This window comes from Melopsittacus undulatus, chromosome 4 (genome assembly GCF_012275295.1).
Source record: "Melopsittacus undulatus isolate bMelUnd1 chromosome 4, bMelUnd1.mat.Z, whole genome shotgun sequence".
Classification (NCBI taxonomy): Eukaryota; Metazoa; Chordata; class Aves; order Psittaciformes; family Psittaculidae; genus Melopsittacus; species Melopsittacus undulatus.
Genome location: NC_047530.1, coordinates 85,086,974 through 85,106,667, shown reverse-complemented (window position 1 = coordinate 85,106,667; position 19,694 = coordinate 85,086,974). Strand labels below are relative to the sequence as shown.

The 19,694-nt window shown below is 46.7% G+C and overlaps 1 protein-coding gene across 3 annotated transcripts in view; it reads left to right on the top strand.

Annotated features, from left to right (window-relative positions):
* The window catches only part of GLI2 (GLI family zinc finger 2), a 197,389-nt gene extending 178,208 nt beyond the window's left edge, over positions 1-19,181 (top strand). For 2 of the 3 annotated variants that reach the window (XM_031053149.2, XM_031053150.2), the window contains 5 exons: positions 1,248-1,397; positions 5,019-5,183; positions 9,214-9,495; positions 12,553-12,889; positions 13,941-16,297. In XM_031053149.2, coding sequence (XP_030909009.2) covers positions 1,248-1,397; positions 5,019-5,183; positions 9,214-9,495; positions 12,553-12,889; positions 13,941-16,297 — 3,291 coding nt within the window. Of the gene's footprint in view, positions 1-1,247; positions 1,398-5,018; positions 5,184-9,213; positions 9,496-12,552; positions 12,890-13,940 lie in introns of all 3 variants that reach the window. The other variant, XM_005153809.4, reaches the window with a different exon arrangement.
* Positions 19,182-19,694: the final 513 nt, after the last annotated feature.

Genomic DNA, 19,694 nt, shown 5'->3' with positions numbered 1-19,694 from the left:
TCTCCCAAGATGCAACTTTAACTCTTAGTTTTTAACTGTGGTGCTTGATGGCCCAGCTGACCATCATGCACCTTCTCTTGCCTCTGGGTAGACCTGGTGCCCCAAGCAGCAGGTCCCTGCCCCCAGGATTGGGCCACAGCACACAGAATACTGGGGCTGGATTTGGCTGGGACCATGAAGGTCAGTGATTCTCTTTTAATGTGGTTTTGTGTCCTCATGCTGCCTCACCACCCCAAGAAAGTCTCATCCCAAGCCACAACATGTGTGCCTGGCCTTGGCCCCAGAGATGAAGGCGGGGGCTGGAAAAAAATCTCAGCACAAAATAAAAAAAAAACAAACCCCAAACCCAAAGTGGTTTATTTTAGGATTTCCTGTCAGAGAATGTCTGCTGAAAACACAGGAGCAAGGACAGGCATTATTTTTGGCAGCAAGACCCCATTCAGAGAGACAGGGCTGCCGCAGGAACACCGCTGCTGATGGTCTCATCTCCAGCTCTATTTGGTTTCAGCAGGGCTTCATCTGCCCTGGGCTGGGAAAAAGTGACTCTCATCTTCCCCCCAGGATGGAGGAAGGCACTGTTCTGGGACTGGCTCTTCAACACTCCAGTGCAGGATTTCAGGGACCCAAGTAACTAGCAGTAATTGAGGCTGCCGAGCTTTCCCTGGCTCATAGCTCACAGATGCTGTCATTTCCTGCTAGCCGCCAGCTCTGGACAGCAGGTGGATGTCTTAGGGCTGGAGTCTGGGCTGGTGCACAAGCAGGCTTAGAATCATAGTCATTTAGGTTGGAAAAGATTTTAAGATCATTGATTCTAACTGAAGCTTTTCTCCTCCTCTCCCCCATCCTGCAGCAGCACCCCAGGAAAGGGTCCCAGCTGCATAAATATGGCACAGGAAGATTCAGCAGACACAAAAATGACTTGGTCATCCTCCCCAGCAGCGGTATCAGGAAGCTCCAGAGACACCAACAGTGCTTCTCATTCCCTGATATTATGGGTGCCATTGCTTTTGCAAATTTCCTGTTCATAGATGCTTTGGACCTAGTGACAGGTGAACTGGATGCTGTGCACCTTCTCCTGCAGGACACACTAGACCACAGAGCTGACTCCTGTGTCCCTTGTGTTATCTGTGCACCTGGGACCCAGGTGCAGTGCTGGACCACAAGTACAGTGGAGGCTTTCCTTGTACCGCGTTTTGCTGGCATCAGCTCTTCTAGGAGTGACCTACTTCTCCCTTCTGTCTTACCAGCACATCAACAACGATCACATCCATGGCGAGAAGAAGGAGTTTGTCTGCCGCTGGCAGGACTGCACACGGGAGCAGAAGCCCTTCAAGGCTCAGTACATGTTGGTGGTACACATGCGAAGGCACACTGGAGAGAAGCCACACAAGTGCACGGTGAGCTGGCAGGGATATGGTGCATCTCAGCTTGGCAAGTGGACCTTGGACTCTGGTGGTCACAAAAATGTGTGTGCAGACACAGGCATGACTGCAAGCAGGGCTCTTCCAAGGTACCTGCTGGTGCTCTGTTTAGGATCAGTGCACCAGTCCGTATCTGGGTTATAGCTACTTGCAGGTTACACCCTAGGGAAGGGGCAAGTGGTCAAGGTGTTAGCTGGGAAAAATTAGTTCACCTGAGAGATCCAGAGTGACTCAAGACAAGTCACTTAAGGTGGAAAAGTAGCCAATTTAATTGTTTACATCAAAGAAGGAAATCCAGTACCAGCACACTGTGGGGAACCACTTAACCCTAGTCATGTCTAACTCGGCATCACCCAGTGCTGCTGCTGGGACTGCAAGTTTCCCTCACTCACATGCATGAGTGTGCATACAAGCTTGTATCCAGCCTGGGATGCTGGCCAACATCTCCTGCCTCTGCTTTCTTAATCCAGAGATGAGGTCAACCACTGAGTGCTTAAGCCCCACGAGGATCTCAGTCCCCAGACTTTCTGCATGCAAGAAGTACTGTACCTGGTGTTAAACACTGCCTGAGAAGGAGCATGGAGTGCTGTTTTGTCTCTCAGCCCTGTGAGAGAGCAGGGCTCACCTCCACCTCGACCTAAAGATATTAAAGCCCTTATTTGCCCTCACACATGGAGTCTGCCACTGCCCTCTTTTCTGACATGGAGCAGCCAAGGATGCCTGATGATGCACAAAAGAGAAGCAAGCTGTGGAGTTTAGTGGCTGTGATCAATTGGTAGAAGAGGTGTTCGCCATCTCTTTTCACATATGCTTCAGCCCTTTTTCCTCCTGAAGGTCCATCCCTGTCTTTTGATCCCTGCCTTCATCCTCTGCTCCCTGTCTTCTTCTCCTGCCGGTTTTTCATACCTCCTCCACCGTCAGCATTACACTGTTCCTCTCCCCAGAGTCTCAGGAATGAGTCCCTCTGCTCAGCAGCTGTTTGACCCCTCCTCCCATATCTTCTTCCTCTTCTCCATTAGTCACTTCCAGCCCTGCTCCCTCCCTGGCTCTGCTCCAGCTCCTGCTTACAAATATTAGGATGTGTATGATTTGCTTGCTGCATGGTTCCTTTATCAATCTTCCAGCCCTGTGTTCATCAAATTCAGAATATAAGTTCCCTGGGGCAGAGGGCTATGTCCTTTGTTGACAGTGTTGCTTAAAAGTATCAAGGGATATTGATCATCGATGTGCTACAAAGAAAGCAGTGAGACAAAGTCTAGCCCTGCCATTGCTGGTAGAAAGACTCAGAAGACAAAAAGCGACAGGGACTGAATCTTCTTCAGTGCTGTAATGGAGCAGGAAAAAGTTCAGTCTGCTGCACAGTCCTGCTTCTTTCAAGCCTTAGTTGTGACAAACTGGAGCAATAGAAAGGCTGTGTGTGTTTGAATCTCAAGTCATCCTGTGCCTCCTGGAGAACTGCAGTCCTTCAAATGCAGTATGTTGCAGCAGCTCTCTCTGAACTGGAGCACCACTGGTTTCCAATTGCCCGGGATACATGGCAGCTCTGCAGACAGTGCCCTTCTGTGGCACAGCATTCTTTGTCCAAGTCTGTCAGTGATTTTTTTCAAAGTGCCTTTTATTTCAGACAAGAAGTTTGTGGTGTACATAAAACTACAGATGAGCCAAATTGCAGCCTGGGATTTTGTCAAGGATTATTTCAACAGATGACAGCCAGAACTCCCACTGATATAATCAAATCCACACGTAAGAGTGGGAACGACTGCTTTGAACATGCGCAGGGTGCTTTGCTGAGAGGATCTTATTTGAAAATGTGGCCTCTGTACTTTTGTTCTTAATAACTGTGCATTTTTGTGTCAGTATCTAGCAAAACCAGAATGGACACATAAGTGGCCTCATGCTGAGTTCTCTTTGTTTTCCAGCAAGTGGAATTATGTATTTCAATAACTGTAAGCAATTTGAGTTGTAAAGGACTCTTTGTACAGGGTAAGAGAACAGGATATACTGTACTACCTCAAAGCTGTGGCATATTCTGTGGTCCAAATGGGCTAATGAAAGTTGTCTGAGGAAAGGATACTGGATCCATCCCACCCTGACGAAGCTATGGAAGAAATCAGCTCTTTCAGGATGCCCCTACTGTCATTGAACAGAACTAGATATCTCAAGAAAGTGGGGAAAAATTGCTTTAAGTCCATCATACCTATTGCAGACCTTAAAATGAAGCTGAAGTAACCCTACTTCTTTTCCAGCACAACAAAGTTATACGGGATCAGCCTGTGCCCCCATGCTTAATGGGTTTCATGGGCTGCATGTTTGCCTGGCCCCTTAGCAGTGCAGATGAGTCCTATGCCCATGGAGCACAAAGAGACAAGTACTGTTGCTATTGCATGCAGCTGTCTTTGTCCTCTACCCGAAAGGGCCAGATTTCTGGACACATAGAACTGCACAGCTGCCCACAGGATAATCAGATGCTTTGCATGATCTATCCTTCTCTGATACCAGTTTCTTCACTGACCAAGACCCAACATAGCCATGTGAAGTCCTGTCACATCTGGACTGAACTTGCAGAAGCATTTGAGTGATCTGACTAAAATACGATACCTTGAGGCTTGCATACATTACAACAGAAGAGACTACTTGTTGAAGTTTAGAGTATGCTTTAAGGTGCTTGCATAGGAAGTGCAACATGGACTTTTCAATTCTCCCAGCTGAACAGTGAGTGCAGCATTTAGCTAGAAGAGAGTGTTGCACTTCTTTAAACTTCTTCCAGTATTTGTAAGTTCCCACTTGTTTGGTCAAAAAGTGTTTAAGGTGGCTTTCTCGGTTTGAGGCGAACCCCCCCCCCCCCCCACCGCAGACAGGGCAGGTGCAGGTAGAAGCCTCCAGCCCAGCCAAAGTGTAGGGTGTCAGGACTTACATCATCCAAAGCCTCACCATGTTTCCTAAGCTGCTCCTTCTCGTTGTGTGGGCAGCTGGGTTCCTTCCAGTAGGAAGCTTCCTGGCCTGTTCTGTCATCCAAATATCCATCTGTCTTCAACACTGAGAGTCTTGTTTTTTAAACTGGTAATGTCGAACCACCTGACCACAGTATCCTCTGAGGGCAGTCCCAAGTTGTAATTTGGAAACTTCAAAGCTTGCTAGATTTCTGCTTGTGTGTTACAGAATGGTCTGGCATCTCTAGTGCTGGTGCTAGTGAGTTTGCAAGGCTGATCACACTGTCAAGAAGCTGTCAGTTGTCTGGTGAGAGGCAGAGGTCCTCTGCTTCTAAATGTGTTAGCTGCAGACAGATGGCGGGAAGGGCTAAGAGAGCCCTTGTAGGAATGGAGGGGTGTTAAACCCTGCTGGAAAAAAGAGTCTCTTGTTGAAATGTCAGGTGGGTACCCAACAAGGAGCAGCACCTTAAATATGACTCACTGCTGAAACTCTCAGCCAGCCTAGGGAAGTGAGTTTTCCCAACAAAGTGGATGTTGTTCCCTAAAACACAAGTCCTTTAAAGGGAAGGAAAAAGAAAGAATGAGAAACAGATGAGAAGAGTTTAAGCAGGGGGAGAATAATTTTTTTCTGGTTAATTAATCACTCTTCTTATGTTTTTTATTTTAGTTTGAGGGTTGCTCCAAAGCCTATTCCCGCCTGGAGAACTTAAAGACACACCTGAGGTCCCACACTGGAGAAAAACCTTACGTCTGTGAACATGAAGGCTGCAATAAAGCCTTTTCCAATGCCTCAGACAGAGCCAAGCACCAGAACAGGACACATTCCAATGAGGTAAGCCTGGACTCACTGCAGCTCAGTGGAGGGTTGGGTTTTTTTATTTTGCTGACAATAAACATACACTTTACATGCTGGACTCATGTGAAAAGAAACCTACTGTAATGAGAGGTTTTTCTTATTTTTTAATGGGATTTATTTTGCTGGAAAGCCAGACCACATTAGCTTTATATCTGTGAAAGCCATGTTTGAAATCATAAACAGATGTTAAAGTATGCAAACTTTTTAATTGGCTTTGGAAATTAAAAAATGCATTTCCAGATTTATAATTTTTAATAGTGCAAATAGGATTCTACAGTTGTGCATGTGGTGTTTAATATTACTGTGGAGCAAACTTGCAGTAGTATAACTGCTACCCTGGATCCTGACACTCTGGAAATAATACTCCCTCCATCGTTTGATGTACAGTGACAGAGCACAATGCAATGCTTTGTTAACCTTGGCTAATTAAGACTTACTATTAGTAGTTGCGGAGCAGAGGAAATTGCCTTTATTGTAACGCGTGTGATGGTCTGTTGCAATCAACCACAGCCAACAACTGAAATTTATATTACCACTAATTAGCTGACAGGGGAATTAAAAACAATATTCCAAAGTTCTAATAGTGTTTGCAGCCATGAAGAATTCAGTGTGTAGCCTAATTTGCAGCAGTTAAATATAGACTATTGGAGAATGGAACACAATTGATATGGATGACAGCTTTTCAAAGTGATGTTGTGTCTACAAAGGGCTTGTTGGGAGCATTTCTATATCTGGCATAACAGGAATCGGTGATAACCAAAGCTTTTTAGGTTTCAGAGATTCTGTTAGAGTCGGAATAAGGACTCAAAGTCTAGGATGCACTTTCATGCTGTGTGATGCTGAGATGTACCCAATGAATGACTCAGATCCCAGTGTTACTTTAATTGGTTTGTATTCAAACCTAACCATCAGAATTGTCCTTCACCAGCAGGACACAGGTTAAAATTAATCTATATCCACACTGGCACTGGGTAGTTTAGGACTGGTTTAAGGATACACCAACCTTGAGGCCAGGAGGGACCAACAAGTTGTGCAACCACCCATTCACTCAGCAACCTTCAATCCCAGTAACTGGTGTTCGACTAAAACATTGTTTGCTCTCATTGTAATGCTTCTTCCTTTGAAAGGTAGGCAGTTGTGATTTAATCTCACACTTCAGGTATTAGAAATTGCTTGTTTTCCAGCCCTGGATGCTTTCTCTGCCTTCCTCCAGTGCTGGATCCAATGTCCAGTGTTGCCATTTCCACCTCATAACACTACAGTATTAAGTCACTCTCCATCTTCTTTCTCATAAGCTGAGTAAGTCAATCAAGACACTGAAGTTTCCCTTTACTGCAGCGTTTTTTCCTGCCCTTAAATCCATTTTACATCTCTCTTCCATCCCTAAGGATTCTCATGTAGATGGATCAAGCCTACCACTACAACTTTCAGTGCTGGATACAGACTCACTTTGCCCGGTTTGTGCACACTGAAGCAGTACATGAGCTGGGTTTTGCCCATAGATCACTTGAGCATGGCTCCCTAGAGCTTTTCCAGGATCCTTCCTGGGCAGGCCAGAGTTTCTCTTCTTGTTGGGCCACCTGGTGTCCCCATGTCCCTACATGCAGAATTTTGGCTTCGGCTGTATTATTAAATGCTGTTTCTTTGATGGGTTCATTTTCCCAAGTGATCCTCCTTGATGCAACACAGGCATGCCTCAAGACTTGTGGGAGATCTGTAAGAGGCTGTATGTAATGGTTCTCTGGGCCATGTATATTTCACACCCTTTTTTTGAGGAATGTACAAAATGATCCTTTGCAACAGTTGGCATCCCTCTAGGCAAAGCTCATTGTATTGGGCAGCAGAAGCAGGTGAGTGAGGGTCCTGCAATCAGCTGTGTCCATGACAAGTAGGTTAGCAAACTGCACTGAGACCTTGGCTCACAAAACCACATGGGCTGTGAATATTTCACATTACCCATCAGTAACTCTGTTGTGGTTCCTAGCTAGCTACTAAATATTTCCCTCAGCTTGCAGTGTTTACATGGGATACACCACAGTTTCAGAATTAGTCATTCAGTAGTCCTCTAAGGGGGAAGTTCCAGGTTCCCTGTGTTTGTCTCCATCGATCTTTAATAGGATATAGGTGTATGGTCCAAACATGCTGCAGTTCAAGGCTTGGAATATATTACCACACTGGCTTTTGTTTGACTGCTGAGATGTCCTACGTGTTATTTCATTTTAAATTTTCAGTGACTATTTGAATCCCTTCAGGGGATACCTTCAAAGTTACTACTGGGAAAAAGGCTTTCCTCCCATGACCGGTCTCCAGTGCATATACAAAAGAGTGGCACAAATTCACAGCAAGCCAAAGACTCAGTGACATTTTTTCCAGTTCAAGCTAAACATGGATAAAATTGCAGAAATTCAGTTCTGCTGGGTGCCTCCAGTTCTCCCACCCTGAGAACTGTCATGTTGTATGTGTATAGGAGTAGGAAGGCATCTGAGATACCCAAATTGTTAACTTCAGTAGGGCATACACTACATTAGATGTCAAAACCTAGGTAACTCAGGGGATATATGAAGGCATGCCAACAAAAAAAGCAGTTGTGCTCAGTTCACTTGCAGGAGCTATGGCCTGATGAAGAGGATAATAATGTTGGTGGAGGGTCTGCTGTCCAAGCAACAGTGATTGTGTTACCCTAATTACAAGTGTCTGAAAAATCAGAACTTTTGTGCTGAAAGGGTCTTTATAAAAAATTCTTGAACTGTTTTATGTAGAGTTTTTTTAGCAGGTGTGGTGGGGGTTCTGTTCTTTAGAATAGGTTTTACTAGCACCAGTAATATTTCTATAATGCCTTGTCCAAAAGGTTGCATGAGATTCATAAACGAACTATTTTACCTTCTATGCTTTGGTATACTCAGCTTTAAAATTTTTAAATATTTACATCAGTGGAGTGTTACGAGGATTTAGTTTGTTCAACTGATGTGCCAAGATCAGTCAGGAAGCATGCTGTTGAATAAAAACCAGGCTTCCAATGTTTTTCATGTGATGATGCTGGCTTTCTCCAAAGAATATATAATCCTTTGTATTTTTACACTGAAGCTTCTGGATGAAATTGCAAAACAGATAAAAAAAGAGAATAGGAATGGTCATTTTGGGTAGCCTTCAAACAACATCCATCTGATTTTTTTCATGGACCTATCCTAGTGTATTGGCAGAAAAGTACTTGGAGTAGCTGTGAGGCTGAAAGCGGAACTTGTCATGAGTTCAGAGCTTCCAGAGTAGCAGCATCAGCTCAAACAACTGCAGCACTAATACACTTTGGAATTGGAAACTCAATAATAAAAAAATAAAATAAAAGTTGAAAGAAGAAAAGCATCTGTTTGCTGACTTCTGTTTTCAGAAGTGTGGCTTCAGCCTTGTTTTCCTGTGGCAATCAATGATTCATGAATTTGGGACTAGAGTGCTGTCGTCTGAAAAAAACATTGCATGCCTGTGGTTTGTTTTGCACAATAACAGATTTCAAGGTGACAGGTGCTGGAGTGGTATGATAAATTGGGTAGGGTGAATCCAGTCTGGCTTGGTTTCCCTGGAATTCCATCAGCCAGAAGATCTCAGACATTTACTCGGTGTAGACCCCACCTTAGCAGAGAGAATGTGTTCTGCTCAGTCCCTACATCACCTCCCTCCCATCCATAATCAGGAAACATTCCTGTGGCCACCCAAGCAAACACATACACGGGAAAGTAATATTAGGAAAATATTTTATGAATTCTTAGCTGTCTTTTAATCCAGAAACTGAAAACAAGGTGTTCAGCCAACATAAAATGACTGGCCAGGTGTGTGTGGGTCAGCAGCAGTCCATATATCACATCTTAGTGATCCCAGTCTTACAGAATCCTCCAGAACAGATGCTCCACATTTTGCTGCTGGCAGCTGCTATGCTCATTGTATTTGCTTGGCCCATACACTGGAATATTTGGACCTGTTCTAAATATAACCCAAGATTTGCTTCTATTGACAGAAACCCTATGTCTGTAAAATCCCTGGCTGCACAAAGCGGTACACAGACCCTAGCTCCCTCAGGAAACACGTCAAGACCGTGCACGGGCCTGATGCCCACGTCACGAAGAAGCAGCGCAATGATGTTCACCCAAGGCCACCTCCACTCAAGGAAAATGGGGACAATGAGGCAAGCGCCAAGCAGAGCAGCAAGGTTTCAGAGGAGAGCCCTGAGGCCAACAGCACCACAAGGAGCTCAGAAGATTGCTTACAAGTCAAAACGATAAAGACGGAGAATTCTGTGGTAAGAGCAGTTGCTCTTGGCAGAAATGACATGGCCCCTAGTTTCTCCAATGCAATGGGGGCATGAAGCATTTGCATGCCATTTACCTCTAGGGGCAGTTTCCCGTCACCTGCCAACACCCTAAAGTTCATGTCCAGAGATGAAGCTGCAAGTCAGAGCACAGTTCAGTACATTTTGTGCCTTCCTACCTAGCATCACAAATTCTCACCCATGCAGTCATGGGGGCCGTGTGATGCCCAGTGTTGAGCTTGGCCTCCCTGTGTGGTTAAAGATGGTAAAACTCGGAGTGTTGTGGTCAAAAGAGCTTTATTTACCTCACCAATTTAAACTGAGCAACAGCTGAAGCAGAAGTCCTGGCTTAAGCGGTCCCTTTTCTCCTCCTCCTTGTGTCCTTCACTGGTTTTCTTTTCAGGCTGCTGCTGCACAGCAGTTTTCGTGGCACAACTTTGTTGTGGGCTGTCTGATGAAACCAGTGGGAATAAAAGTAACTGGTTTACTTTTGTTGGGATCTTAAAGCAATTTCAATTCAATACTGAGAAGCACAGAATCTCTGGGGTTGGCAGGGACTTCTTGTGATTGTCTAGTCCAACCTCCCTGTTCCAGCAAGGTCAGCTGGTTGCTCAAAGTACAGGAGTACTGTAGTCTACAGGAGCACAGGACTCCCAGCTGCCACAGAAAGTTGTAGTGGGATGATGAGGCAGGGAAGTGAAACCAGGGATAAATATGGGAACAATGCTGTGGCCCACAGAGTACAGGCTTGCAGTCAACTGTGGTCACGCTTTACAGCCCCATGCAGATACAGCCACCAGCAGAAACAAAGGCCATTTATCAGCCTCCTGGCCATTACAGCACCTTCCTTAGTAGGCAGTTGTGTGCTTGATGGTGCTAATGAGGTATGTATAGTGATGGGTCCAAACACATTCAAGTCTCTTCCACCCCATACAGGGAGCCCACCTCAGCCCACCACTGCTGGTGGAGGAGATGGATCATTGCAGCACCCAAGTCACTTTTACCTTTTGATGTTTTTCTTCACTTTCATACTCAGAAGTTCTGGTCTGCTGCACCAGCTTAGAGTGGGGCAGCGTATGGTCTGGATACAGGAGTAAAGACATTAACCTGCAAAGGAGGGTGTTCCCATAGTCCCCAGACTTCTCACTAGCACTGGAAGAACTCTGAGCTCCAAAGCTTTTGTTGATTTGAATCCAGGTGAAAAGATTGTTATTCCTATGAAACAACATGCCCTGAAGCTTCAAAGATTTTTCTCAAAAATGTTAAGGGAGGTGCTGCTGGACACATTACTAAGGAGCAGCATGTTTCAGTTTGGAAGGAACTGTGGATTTTCACATCCAAAGTGTCTCTAAATGACTGAAGGAACAGTTTTACTGTGGTGAGGCTCTATATTGGGTTACAAAGACTGAGTGTGAGAACCACTGGACAGAATGACCTCTCTCCAATACTCTTCTCCATGTGTTTTGCTGGTTTTTAACTATGAAAACATGGACACAATCACTGCTCCCCACCCTGTTTCTCTGAAGGTGTGAGGTTGCTTTCCTAGGGCTCTGTGCTCCTGGGGTTGCAGTCAAGCAGTCTCTCCGGCAGCAGGGCCATGAGTCAGATATCCCTGTCCGCTCTTCCCATCCAGAGCTGTGTATTTACTTGTGCACATCTAACGGGCAACATCTGACCTGGCAGGCCCATGTCCATCTCCTGTTTCCTGGTTAAGATCAGGATGCTGGTAGGGTTAGGGTTAGGTTTCACTGCTTCAGACCACTCCGAGGCCCATTGTTTTGACCCGTCTTTGGGTCTCATCCCAGACAGATGGAGATGGGTGGGAAGTCTCTCCTAGGGTTTTTTATCTGGGCCCCCAGAAAGGGTAGGCAGGGAAGATGTGATACGGGGGGGGGGGGGGGGGGGGGGAAGGGAAAAGTTGGCAATTTGTGTTGTATTCTGCACTCCCCTCTTCCTCTTTTTACTAACATGGTCCTTTCTGTTTCTGCTGTCTTTGTCCTAACAACCTGTTCTTTATTCCCACTTACCCTTCCTTACTCTACCTTCCTAAGGACAGTCGGTACTAAGGTGAGCAAAGAAATCCTTTGTGTTAAAATAGCTGTCTCCAGCTAACCCCCACAGGGTGCAGGCAGAGGCATGGGGAGCAGTGGGGAGGGGGAGGGGATATTTGCTTGAGTGCAGAAAGGGGGAGGACACAGTGCATGAGGATTCCCTTTGACAACTTATAGCATCACAGCTTGCTATTAAATCCTGGGATTGCAATCTCCATCATCCAGATTTAAGGGCAGTGAGGCCATCAGAGCCAGTCAGCCCTGCCCATAGGGGCTGCTACAGAGCAAAGTAAAACACTGCATCACCTTGCACTCCCACTTTGGCTTGGGGCAAAGTACACTGCCTTTTCAGCACTCCCTTTTTTTGCTGGAGCAGAGAAGTCAAGGCGTCCTGTCTGGTAGCAGCAAGTTCAGACCATTTAGTGTCTGCTGCAAATAAACTATTCAATATGATATGCAATTCCTAATGTAAATGAAATTAATATTTATGGTGCTTATCTGACTTATCTGCAAGTGGGAGTTTGCAAACAGTGAACCAGGTTTTTATCCGACTGGGAAGTTTGTCAGCTAACCTAATTATATGTTAGGGTGTTTTAAAGACAGACATACGTTGTGTCTGAAATACTTAGGCCTTGATCTTATGTTAGATAAGCTGGTACTTGCTGCAATATACCTTGCACAACCAGGTAACGTGATGATTTTCTTCGAGAAGCATCTGTCCTTAATCTTTTGGAGGAACAGCATTTGGATTCTCTCCATCCTCCAGTTGAATCTACCATAGTTTTTCTACCTGTGGGGTTCTGCCCTTCCCTCCAACCCCAGAGAAGGTGCCCCTGCCCTCTGCTAGAGCTGAGATTCTGCAGCAGGGAAGGGTAACAAGAGAGGGGAGAGCCTGCGATAGGGCACAGCATGTGGAGCCTGCTGGGGATGTGGGGCTCCTGGTTTCTTTCCATCAATATTTCCACCGGCCCAACTTCATCTCTTTTGCTTCCCCAAGATGTGTCAGTCCAGTCCTGGTGGCCAGTCGTCATGCAGCAGTGAACCGTCACCCCTTGGCAGCACCAACAACAATGACAGTGGAGTAGAAATGAACATGCACAGTGGGGGAAGTCTGGGAGATCTGACAGCGCTGGATGACAATGCTCCTGTTGTGGACTCAACAGTCTCATCTGGTAATTCAACAGTCAGCCTGCACCTAAGGAAACACATGACGACGATGCAACGACTTGAACAGCTGAAGAAAGAGAAACTCAAGACAGTTAAGGATTCCTGCTCATGGGTGAGCCCAGCTCCACAAGCCAGAAACATCAAGCTGCCTCCCATCTCAGGAAATGGTAAGCCCTGGGTGTGGGCCATCTGCTGTAGGAACCCTCCAGAGTCTGACTCAGGTTTCATAACTGAGAGTCTGCCCTGGAGGAGGATCATTTCTTATTGCCTCTGAGTCAGCCCTTGCTGGATAGAGATGTCAGGTAAAATGCAGAGCTTGGGTGTAAGCACAGCCATCTGGTGATGTGCAACAGAAGCCCAGATGCTGAGTGCTGTGGAGCTATAGAGGGAGTCAGAGGTGTTGGTGTCCATGTTTCTGGGCTTGCGCAGGACCCAGCCACAGCTGCCCTCACTGTCCTGGTGGCAGGCGCAAGACTGCTTGAGGTTTTTTCCAGCAGTAACAGTTCCCCCAGGGCAAACGTGCCTCCTAGGAGACTGCTGGAGCACAGCAGCAATCCAGACAAGCCCTCCGTCCCTGATCTTGCTCTGACAGGCCTTTTGTCACTTTGAGAGCTCCTGTCTGTTGCCTGCAGCTTCATATTCTAGTTCCCCCTGGCTGGGGATTCCTGATAAAGGCATTTTTATGAACCCTTCAGTGCTCCTCTAGCTTTGCCAAGAAGTCATAAGGCATAGGGCCTGGGTTTTACTAAACCTTGGGGCTTAGTATATTGGAGCTTATTGGTGTACTCTGGGAAGAGCCTTTGAATGTCAACTTTTGGGCTCTCAGCCTCCTATCCCTGACTGCTGTGCATCTGTGCTGGTGAGCAGCTGTGGTTGTAGCTATGTGCTGTCCCTCTGGCTCTGTTCACACCAGTCCTACATTTTCCTTCTAAGAGAAGCCCATGTGGAAGTACTTCCTCAGCAGCTGAGTATCAATGAGGTACACATTGCAAAGACTGCAGTAGGGACTTCTTGTTTTCTCCCTCAGCCTTCTTGCTCTTTGTGCATGGACACAATGCTGGAGAAGAAGCTTTGAATTCACTGACAGCAAATGAAATTCACTATCGTTCCAATAAAATATTTGGGGTTGGCTATGTGTGTCTGTATTTGGCACTAAGAACTCGTAAGTGAAATTTCTCAGCTAATTGAACCTTTTCTTCCCTGTAAACTTTCTCTCAGGCTCCATTCTAGAAAACAGTGGTGGTTCTTCTGCTACGCTGCCTAATCCCAGAATAATGGAGCTGTCTGTCAATGAGGTTACAATGCTGAACCAACTCAACGAGCGCCGTGATAGCACAACAAGCACCATCAGCTCTGCCTACACCGTCAGCCGCAGATCATCAGGGATCTCCCCCTACTTCTCCAGCCGCCGTTCCAGCGAGGCTTCGCAGCTTGGGCACCGTCCCAATAACACAAGCTCTGCTGACTCCTATGACCCAATTTCGACGGATGCCTCCCGTCGTTCGAGTGAGGCAAGCCAGTGCAGCGGCATGCCGGGTCTGCTGAACCTCACACCAGCTCAGCACTATAGGCTGAAAGCCAAGTACGCTGCTGCCACAGGGGGCCCTCCCCCAACTCCCCTGCCAAACATGGAGAGGATGACCCTGAAGAACAGGATCTCACTAATGGATGGACCAGACCCCACCTTGCCCTCCGTCCGCCTCCCCCCAGGACCCAGGCGTTGCAGCGATGGTAACACCTATGGCTACCCATCAGCTGCCGCATTTCCTCATGAGGTGCAGGGCAACTGCACGAGGCGGGCAAGTGACCCGGTGAGGAGACCTGCTGGAGACCCCCAGGCCCTCCAACGAGTTCACCGCTTCAACAGCACCAGCAGCATGAACCCCTTCCATCCTCCACACCCCGCTGACAGGAGGAATTTTGGCCTCCAGAGCTACGGGCGCTCAGACGGGAGCCTGCCCCGGCACACCTACTCACCCCGGCCACTGAGCATCAGCGAAAACATTGCCATGGAGGCCATGTCTGGGGAGACGGAGGCGTCCATCGGAGATGACGACATTATGCTGCCAGATGACGTGGTGCAGTACATCAAATCCCAGAGCAATGGGACAGCAGTTGAGAGCACTTCCATGGGGTATGGCAACGAGATGCAGAGCTTCCAGGGAAGCGGGAAGCTGCAACCTCCAGCCTTGCCCAGCCAGCGCAGGATGGCTGTGGCTGAGGCGAGCATGAGCCACTTGGGACCCATGATGACAGAGTGTCCCATGAGCTTTGATGCTTCCTCAGACATGAATAAAAATAACATGCCGGTCCAGTGGAATGAAGTCAGCTCAGGTACAGTTGATATGATGTCTAATCAGTCGAAGCAACAATTTTCACAAGGGAACTTAGCAGTGGTCCAGCAGAAGCAAAACTTTGGTCAGTACCAGAACTACAATCAGCAACAGATGCAGCTGCCGGAGAACAGTATGAACGTAACACAGCAGAGCTTTATGCAAAGAAATGTGAGCATGGATGGCCAAAGGCTAAATTGTATGCAGCTGCGGCAGCAGCCAATGAGCCTAGGCACTGGTATGAGCCCTGATCTGGGCTTGCACACTGGGTATAACCAACCTCATCAGATGCTGAGCCCCAGTGCAATTAGTGGCAACCCAAATCAGATCACTCCTTCTTGTAGTAGCATGGCAGCAAAGTCTGGACCCCACCTTCACCCTCAGCAAATGGATATGGCAGCTGACCCTTCTTTAATGGTTGGCAGCAACAGCGAGAACACAATGCTGGGCCAGGTCATGCACGAGCCGAGTCAGCAGAACTACTCAGCTCAGGCAACCCACCTGAACTTCCCCATGACTCAAGAGGCCTTTCATCAGCCCGTCATGACCTCCAGCCAGCCCAGCTTTGAGCCTCAGCAGAGCATGATGGGCTCAGTGGCGCAGGCGTATGCACCCAGCATGGTCCAGCCTCATCCTCCACCAGAGCCCAGCCCAGCCAACAGATCCCGAGGCCTCCGCACTGTGCAACAGCTGGGCTACATGAGAACTCCCCACCCTACAAACAATATTAGCCCAGGCCAGGAGGCAGCAGAGACCATGCATAAAAGAACCAATGACATGTTGCCAGCACCAGCCCAGCAGTGCACGGACAGCACAAGGGAAAACAACTTGATGTACTATTACGGTCAAATCCACATGTACGAACAGAACAGCAGCTTTGATAATCACACAGACTGCCGGGTCAGACAGCAGCAGTGCGCACTGAACAGCAAGCCGGCCACTCTGCCTTCTCCGGGTGCGAACCAGGTGTCCAGTACAGTGGACTCACAAGGTCTTGAGCCACCCCAGATAGATTTTGATGCCATCATGGACGATGGGGATCATTCAAGCCTGATGTCAGGAACCCTGAGCCCCAGCATCCTTCAGAACCTCTCCCAGAACTCCTCTCGCCTGACGACTCCACGAAACTCTCTGACACTGCCCACCATACCCACGGGAATAAGCAATATGGCAATAGGCGATATGAGCTCCATGCTAACCACGCTGGCAGAAGAGAGTAAATTTCTAAACATGATGTCATAACAGTAAAGCACAAAGCCTTAGTGCTATCTAAGGGGCTCTGCATGAAGCAGTTTTATGAATGTGCTTTTCAAAAATGATCTGTTTCAATAGCATAGGTTTTTGGGTTTTTTTATAAGTATTAAATACTTTAAAGGGATTAAAAATAATTCTTTTTTAAAGTCTCTGTACAGAACTATGTAAACTATACCCATGCAGTTCAGCACCACATGGGTGCACCTCTAGTATTAGTTTCTGGCTTGGTTTGCCAGAGCACTGAACGATATCACCACCAAGCTAGGAGACAGCATGAGCGTGGTTAGAGATGAAACCCTCCCTCCCCAGCAGCCCTGTAAATAGCACTCCCCACCATTTTCCCTTAGTTATGTTTGCAAAAATTCACATTTCAACCCACCCCAGAAAGAAATGGGAGGATGTGGTTTTGATCAGAATAAAAGCCATACTATATATTCTGCTCTGATGAGAGTAGGGTTTAGTTATGTCTCCAAACAAGCCCTCTGCCAGCAGTATTGTTTTATACCGTAAATACCTTTGTACCTTGCAAAGAGCATTGATTCCAAACAGCTTCTCAGCAAAGTGCCTTACCATGCTTTCTTGCTAAGTAGCCGAGGCCTCTCTTCCTTTAAAAATCAAACATAGTGTATTGCCAGAAGCGTATATAAAATGTACATTTATAAAAACATAGTGGTGTTTCTGAGAAAACATTGGAAAGACACATTGATGAGACACATAAAAGGTGAATGCATACTTTGATCAGATGTGTTTACAACGTGGTTTATCTCATGTGCAGAGTGGAGCAGAGGCCTGGGAACAGCAATCACTGGGAAATAATCCCCCCGTGGCAAGAAGGCTCCAGCGTGCAGACTGACACACACGCATAACTTTGCGCCTTCTGAGCACAGTGACTTTCTGCGGGGGCCCCGCGTGCATCTGTAATTTCAGATCTCTGAAGTATGCATTACCATATCCCTGTGCAGCTTTGCAATGGCTTCGCTTTCTGTTGGGTTTTCCTTGTTGAGGTGCTTGCATACAAAAGTGATGGTGATGGAGAGAATTTTATGATCGTTTCAGCTCGGTCAGCACTGTGGCAGCACTGTAGGAGCTGGTTTATCTGTCCAGATTTTGTCTGTGTAATATGCTCCATGCAGGGCTCTGCCTGGGCTCCATGCATGCAATAGGTGCGTGGCCGCACTGATGCAAGGCCAAGCATGAGCTAATACACGCTGCCCTACAAGGACACTGGTTGGCACGCACCCGCTGCTACATTAACATGTCCCACAGCTTTGGTCAGCATCAAAAGAGCTGCTGTATCCAAAAAATATACCATGGAAAGCCCAGGACATTAGTTTGGCTAGTACTTTGTGCTACAGTATATATATACTCTTTGTACTCTGCCTGGTACCATTCAGCACTGCACCTGCAGTCTACAGTGTAAGCAAACATCTGGATAATAGCAAAACAGGTATTTGAGTCAAAATAGTAGTTTGGTTAGTGGGAATCTCCTGTAAATGTCCTTGGGGAAGAGATGCGAGGAGCAGGAGCTCCCAAAGCCAAATCCTCCACCAAAATATAACTGCTTGTAATAATGACCAGCTGTTTCCAGACCTGTCCGATCTGGCACTGAATTAAGTCTTAGTTGCATTATTTATTTTTACTGTCATTAGGCAAAAGGGTAGAAGTGGTGGGATGCATGTGCTTGGAAAGGAGGCTTTGCTTAACTTCTGACTGCATTGGACGAAGCTCTCCTCATCCTGCTTTGGTAGCATCCAGTGCTTTGTATCCCATATGTTGAAGGGCAGGGAACAAGTGTGACATCCCTCCCCAGGTTCTCACAGTTTGACTAGACAAGCTTCACTTTCCCCTTCCTGTATCCCCTCCTCCCCTCATATGTGTGTGGTGTTCTCATTTCCATCTGCCTCTGTAACCTGCACAGGACAGGGACAGCTCTATAGAGGTGCTTTCTGGTGTCTGTTTTCCTTTTGCACAAACTGATGTCAGGCTCACTCTTCAAAGCATCACCAGGGGCTGGCATGAAAATGCCATGTGTTACGTCCAGGCAAACCTTGTGATATCAGTACACCAGCAACCATGCTTGGCAGTGGTGGGCTGGGGCAGAGTTACTGCCGGGTAGTCCTGGGTATGGCTGTTTCAGGGAGGTGCTACTCTGCATCCTGTAATCTCACCCGTCCTCATCCCAAATGCAGAGGGTGCACACAGAACACTCACCTCCACCCTTCACCCCTCAAGGCCCCCATGACTCTTGCCGATGTCCAGGGCGCATGAGGACAGGAAGTCAAAGCAAGGTGCCTGGCTGTTTGTGTCTCCCATGAAAGCTGTGTCTAAAGGGATTGTTTTATAGTCCGCTGTATATATCCTCCTGTAGTTACTGACCTTGCCCTTGCCTTTGCATTTATGAAAAAGGGCAGTACATATTTTAGGACATTGTATGTTGTCCTGGATGCTTGGAGTACAACTGGGCATCCCTTGTGCTGAGATGGATCAGGCTTTTGTGTGTCCTTCAACTGCTAATCTGATTTTTTTGAACAGCTGCATAGGGCAATGATGGCTACTGAGTTCCTCTTCACAGATATCTCATTAGCAAAAGATCAAATACAAAAGCAAAACCAAATCTCCAATGACTAGAGATTTCTCAGACTTTTCAGTGGTGGTCTTCTTTCATTTACTGAAAAAGTATTAAAATAACCATTCCAGCACTGTATATATTATGTATAGAAGACATCATTGCTAAAAGTACTGTAGGTGAATTGTTCTGTCAAATTTATATCTTAAGAACATTTTTAGCTGTTTTCTACATCATAAGAATGGAGGTAACATGCTGAACCTGTATATAAACCTTTTGTACATTAAAAAGTAATTTTTTTCATAATCCCTTGTGTCTGTTGTTGCTGCTTTTTGTTGATAATGGTGGTTTGTCTTGGTCTGTCATCACATCAACACAGTCAGTGGACTCTGGTGATGCTTGGGAGCAGCTGGTGAGGAGCTGATGGGGCTGGTGTGTGAGTCACTGCACGGATGTGCAATGATCTTGCCTTGAGCTTCCAGTCAACAATGTGATAGGGATGCAGAAAAACAGGCAGTGAGGCAGAGGATGACACTGCAGTAAGAAAGCACAGGAGAAGGAATTAAAACAAGGGCTGGAGAAATTTGGCAACCAGAAGATTCATGGTAAAATTGCTTGTTGACTGTCTTGATCAGTGCCCCAAAAGAGACAGAAACAGGACAGATCAGCAGAGCTGTGATAGGCCATGACAGCAACAAGCTGAATACTGGTTTTGGAGGAAGGAGAAATGAATCTGTCCATTATGTATATGATGGGAAGCAGTGATACAGTGAGCAACAGATACACTGGTTGTGATCAAGGGTTTGTAGTTTCAAGAGA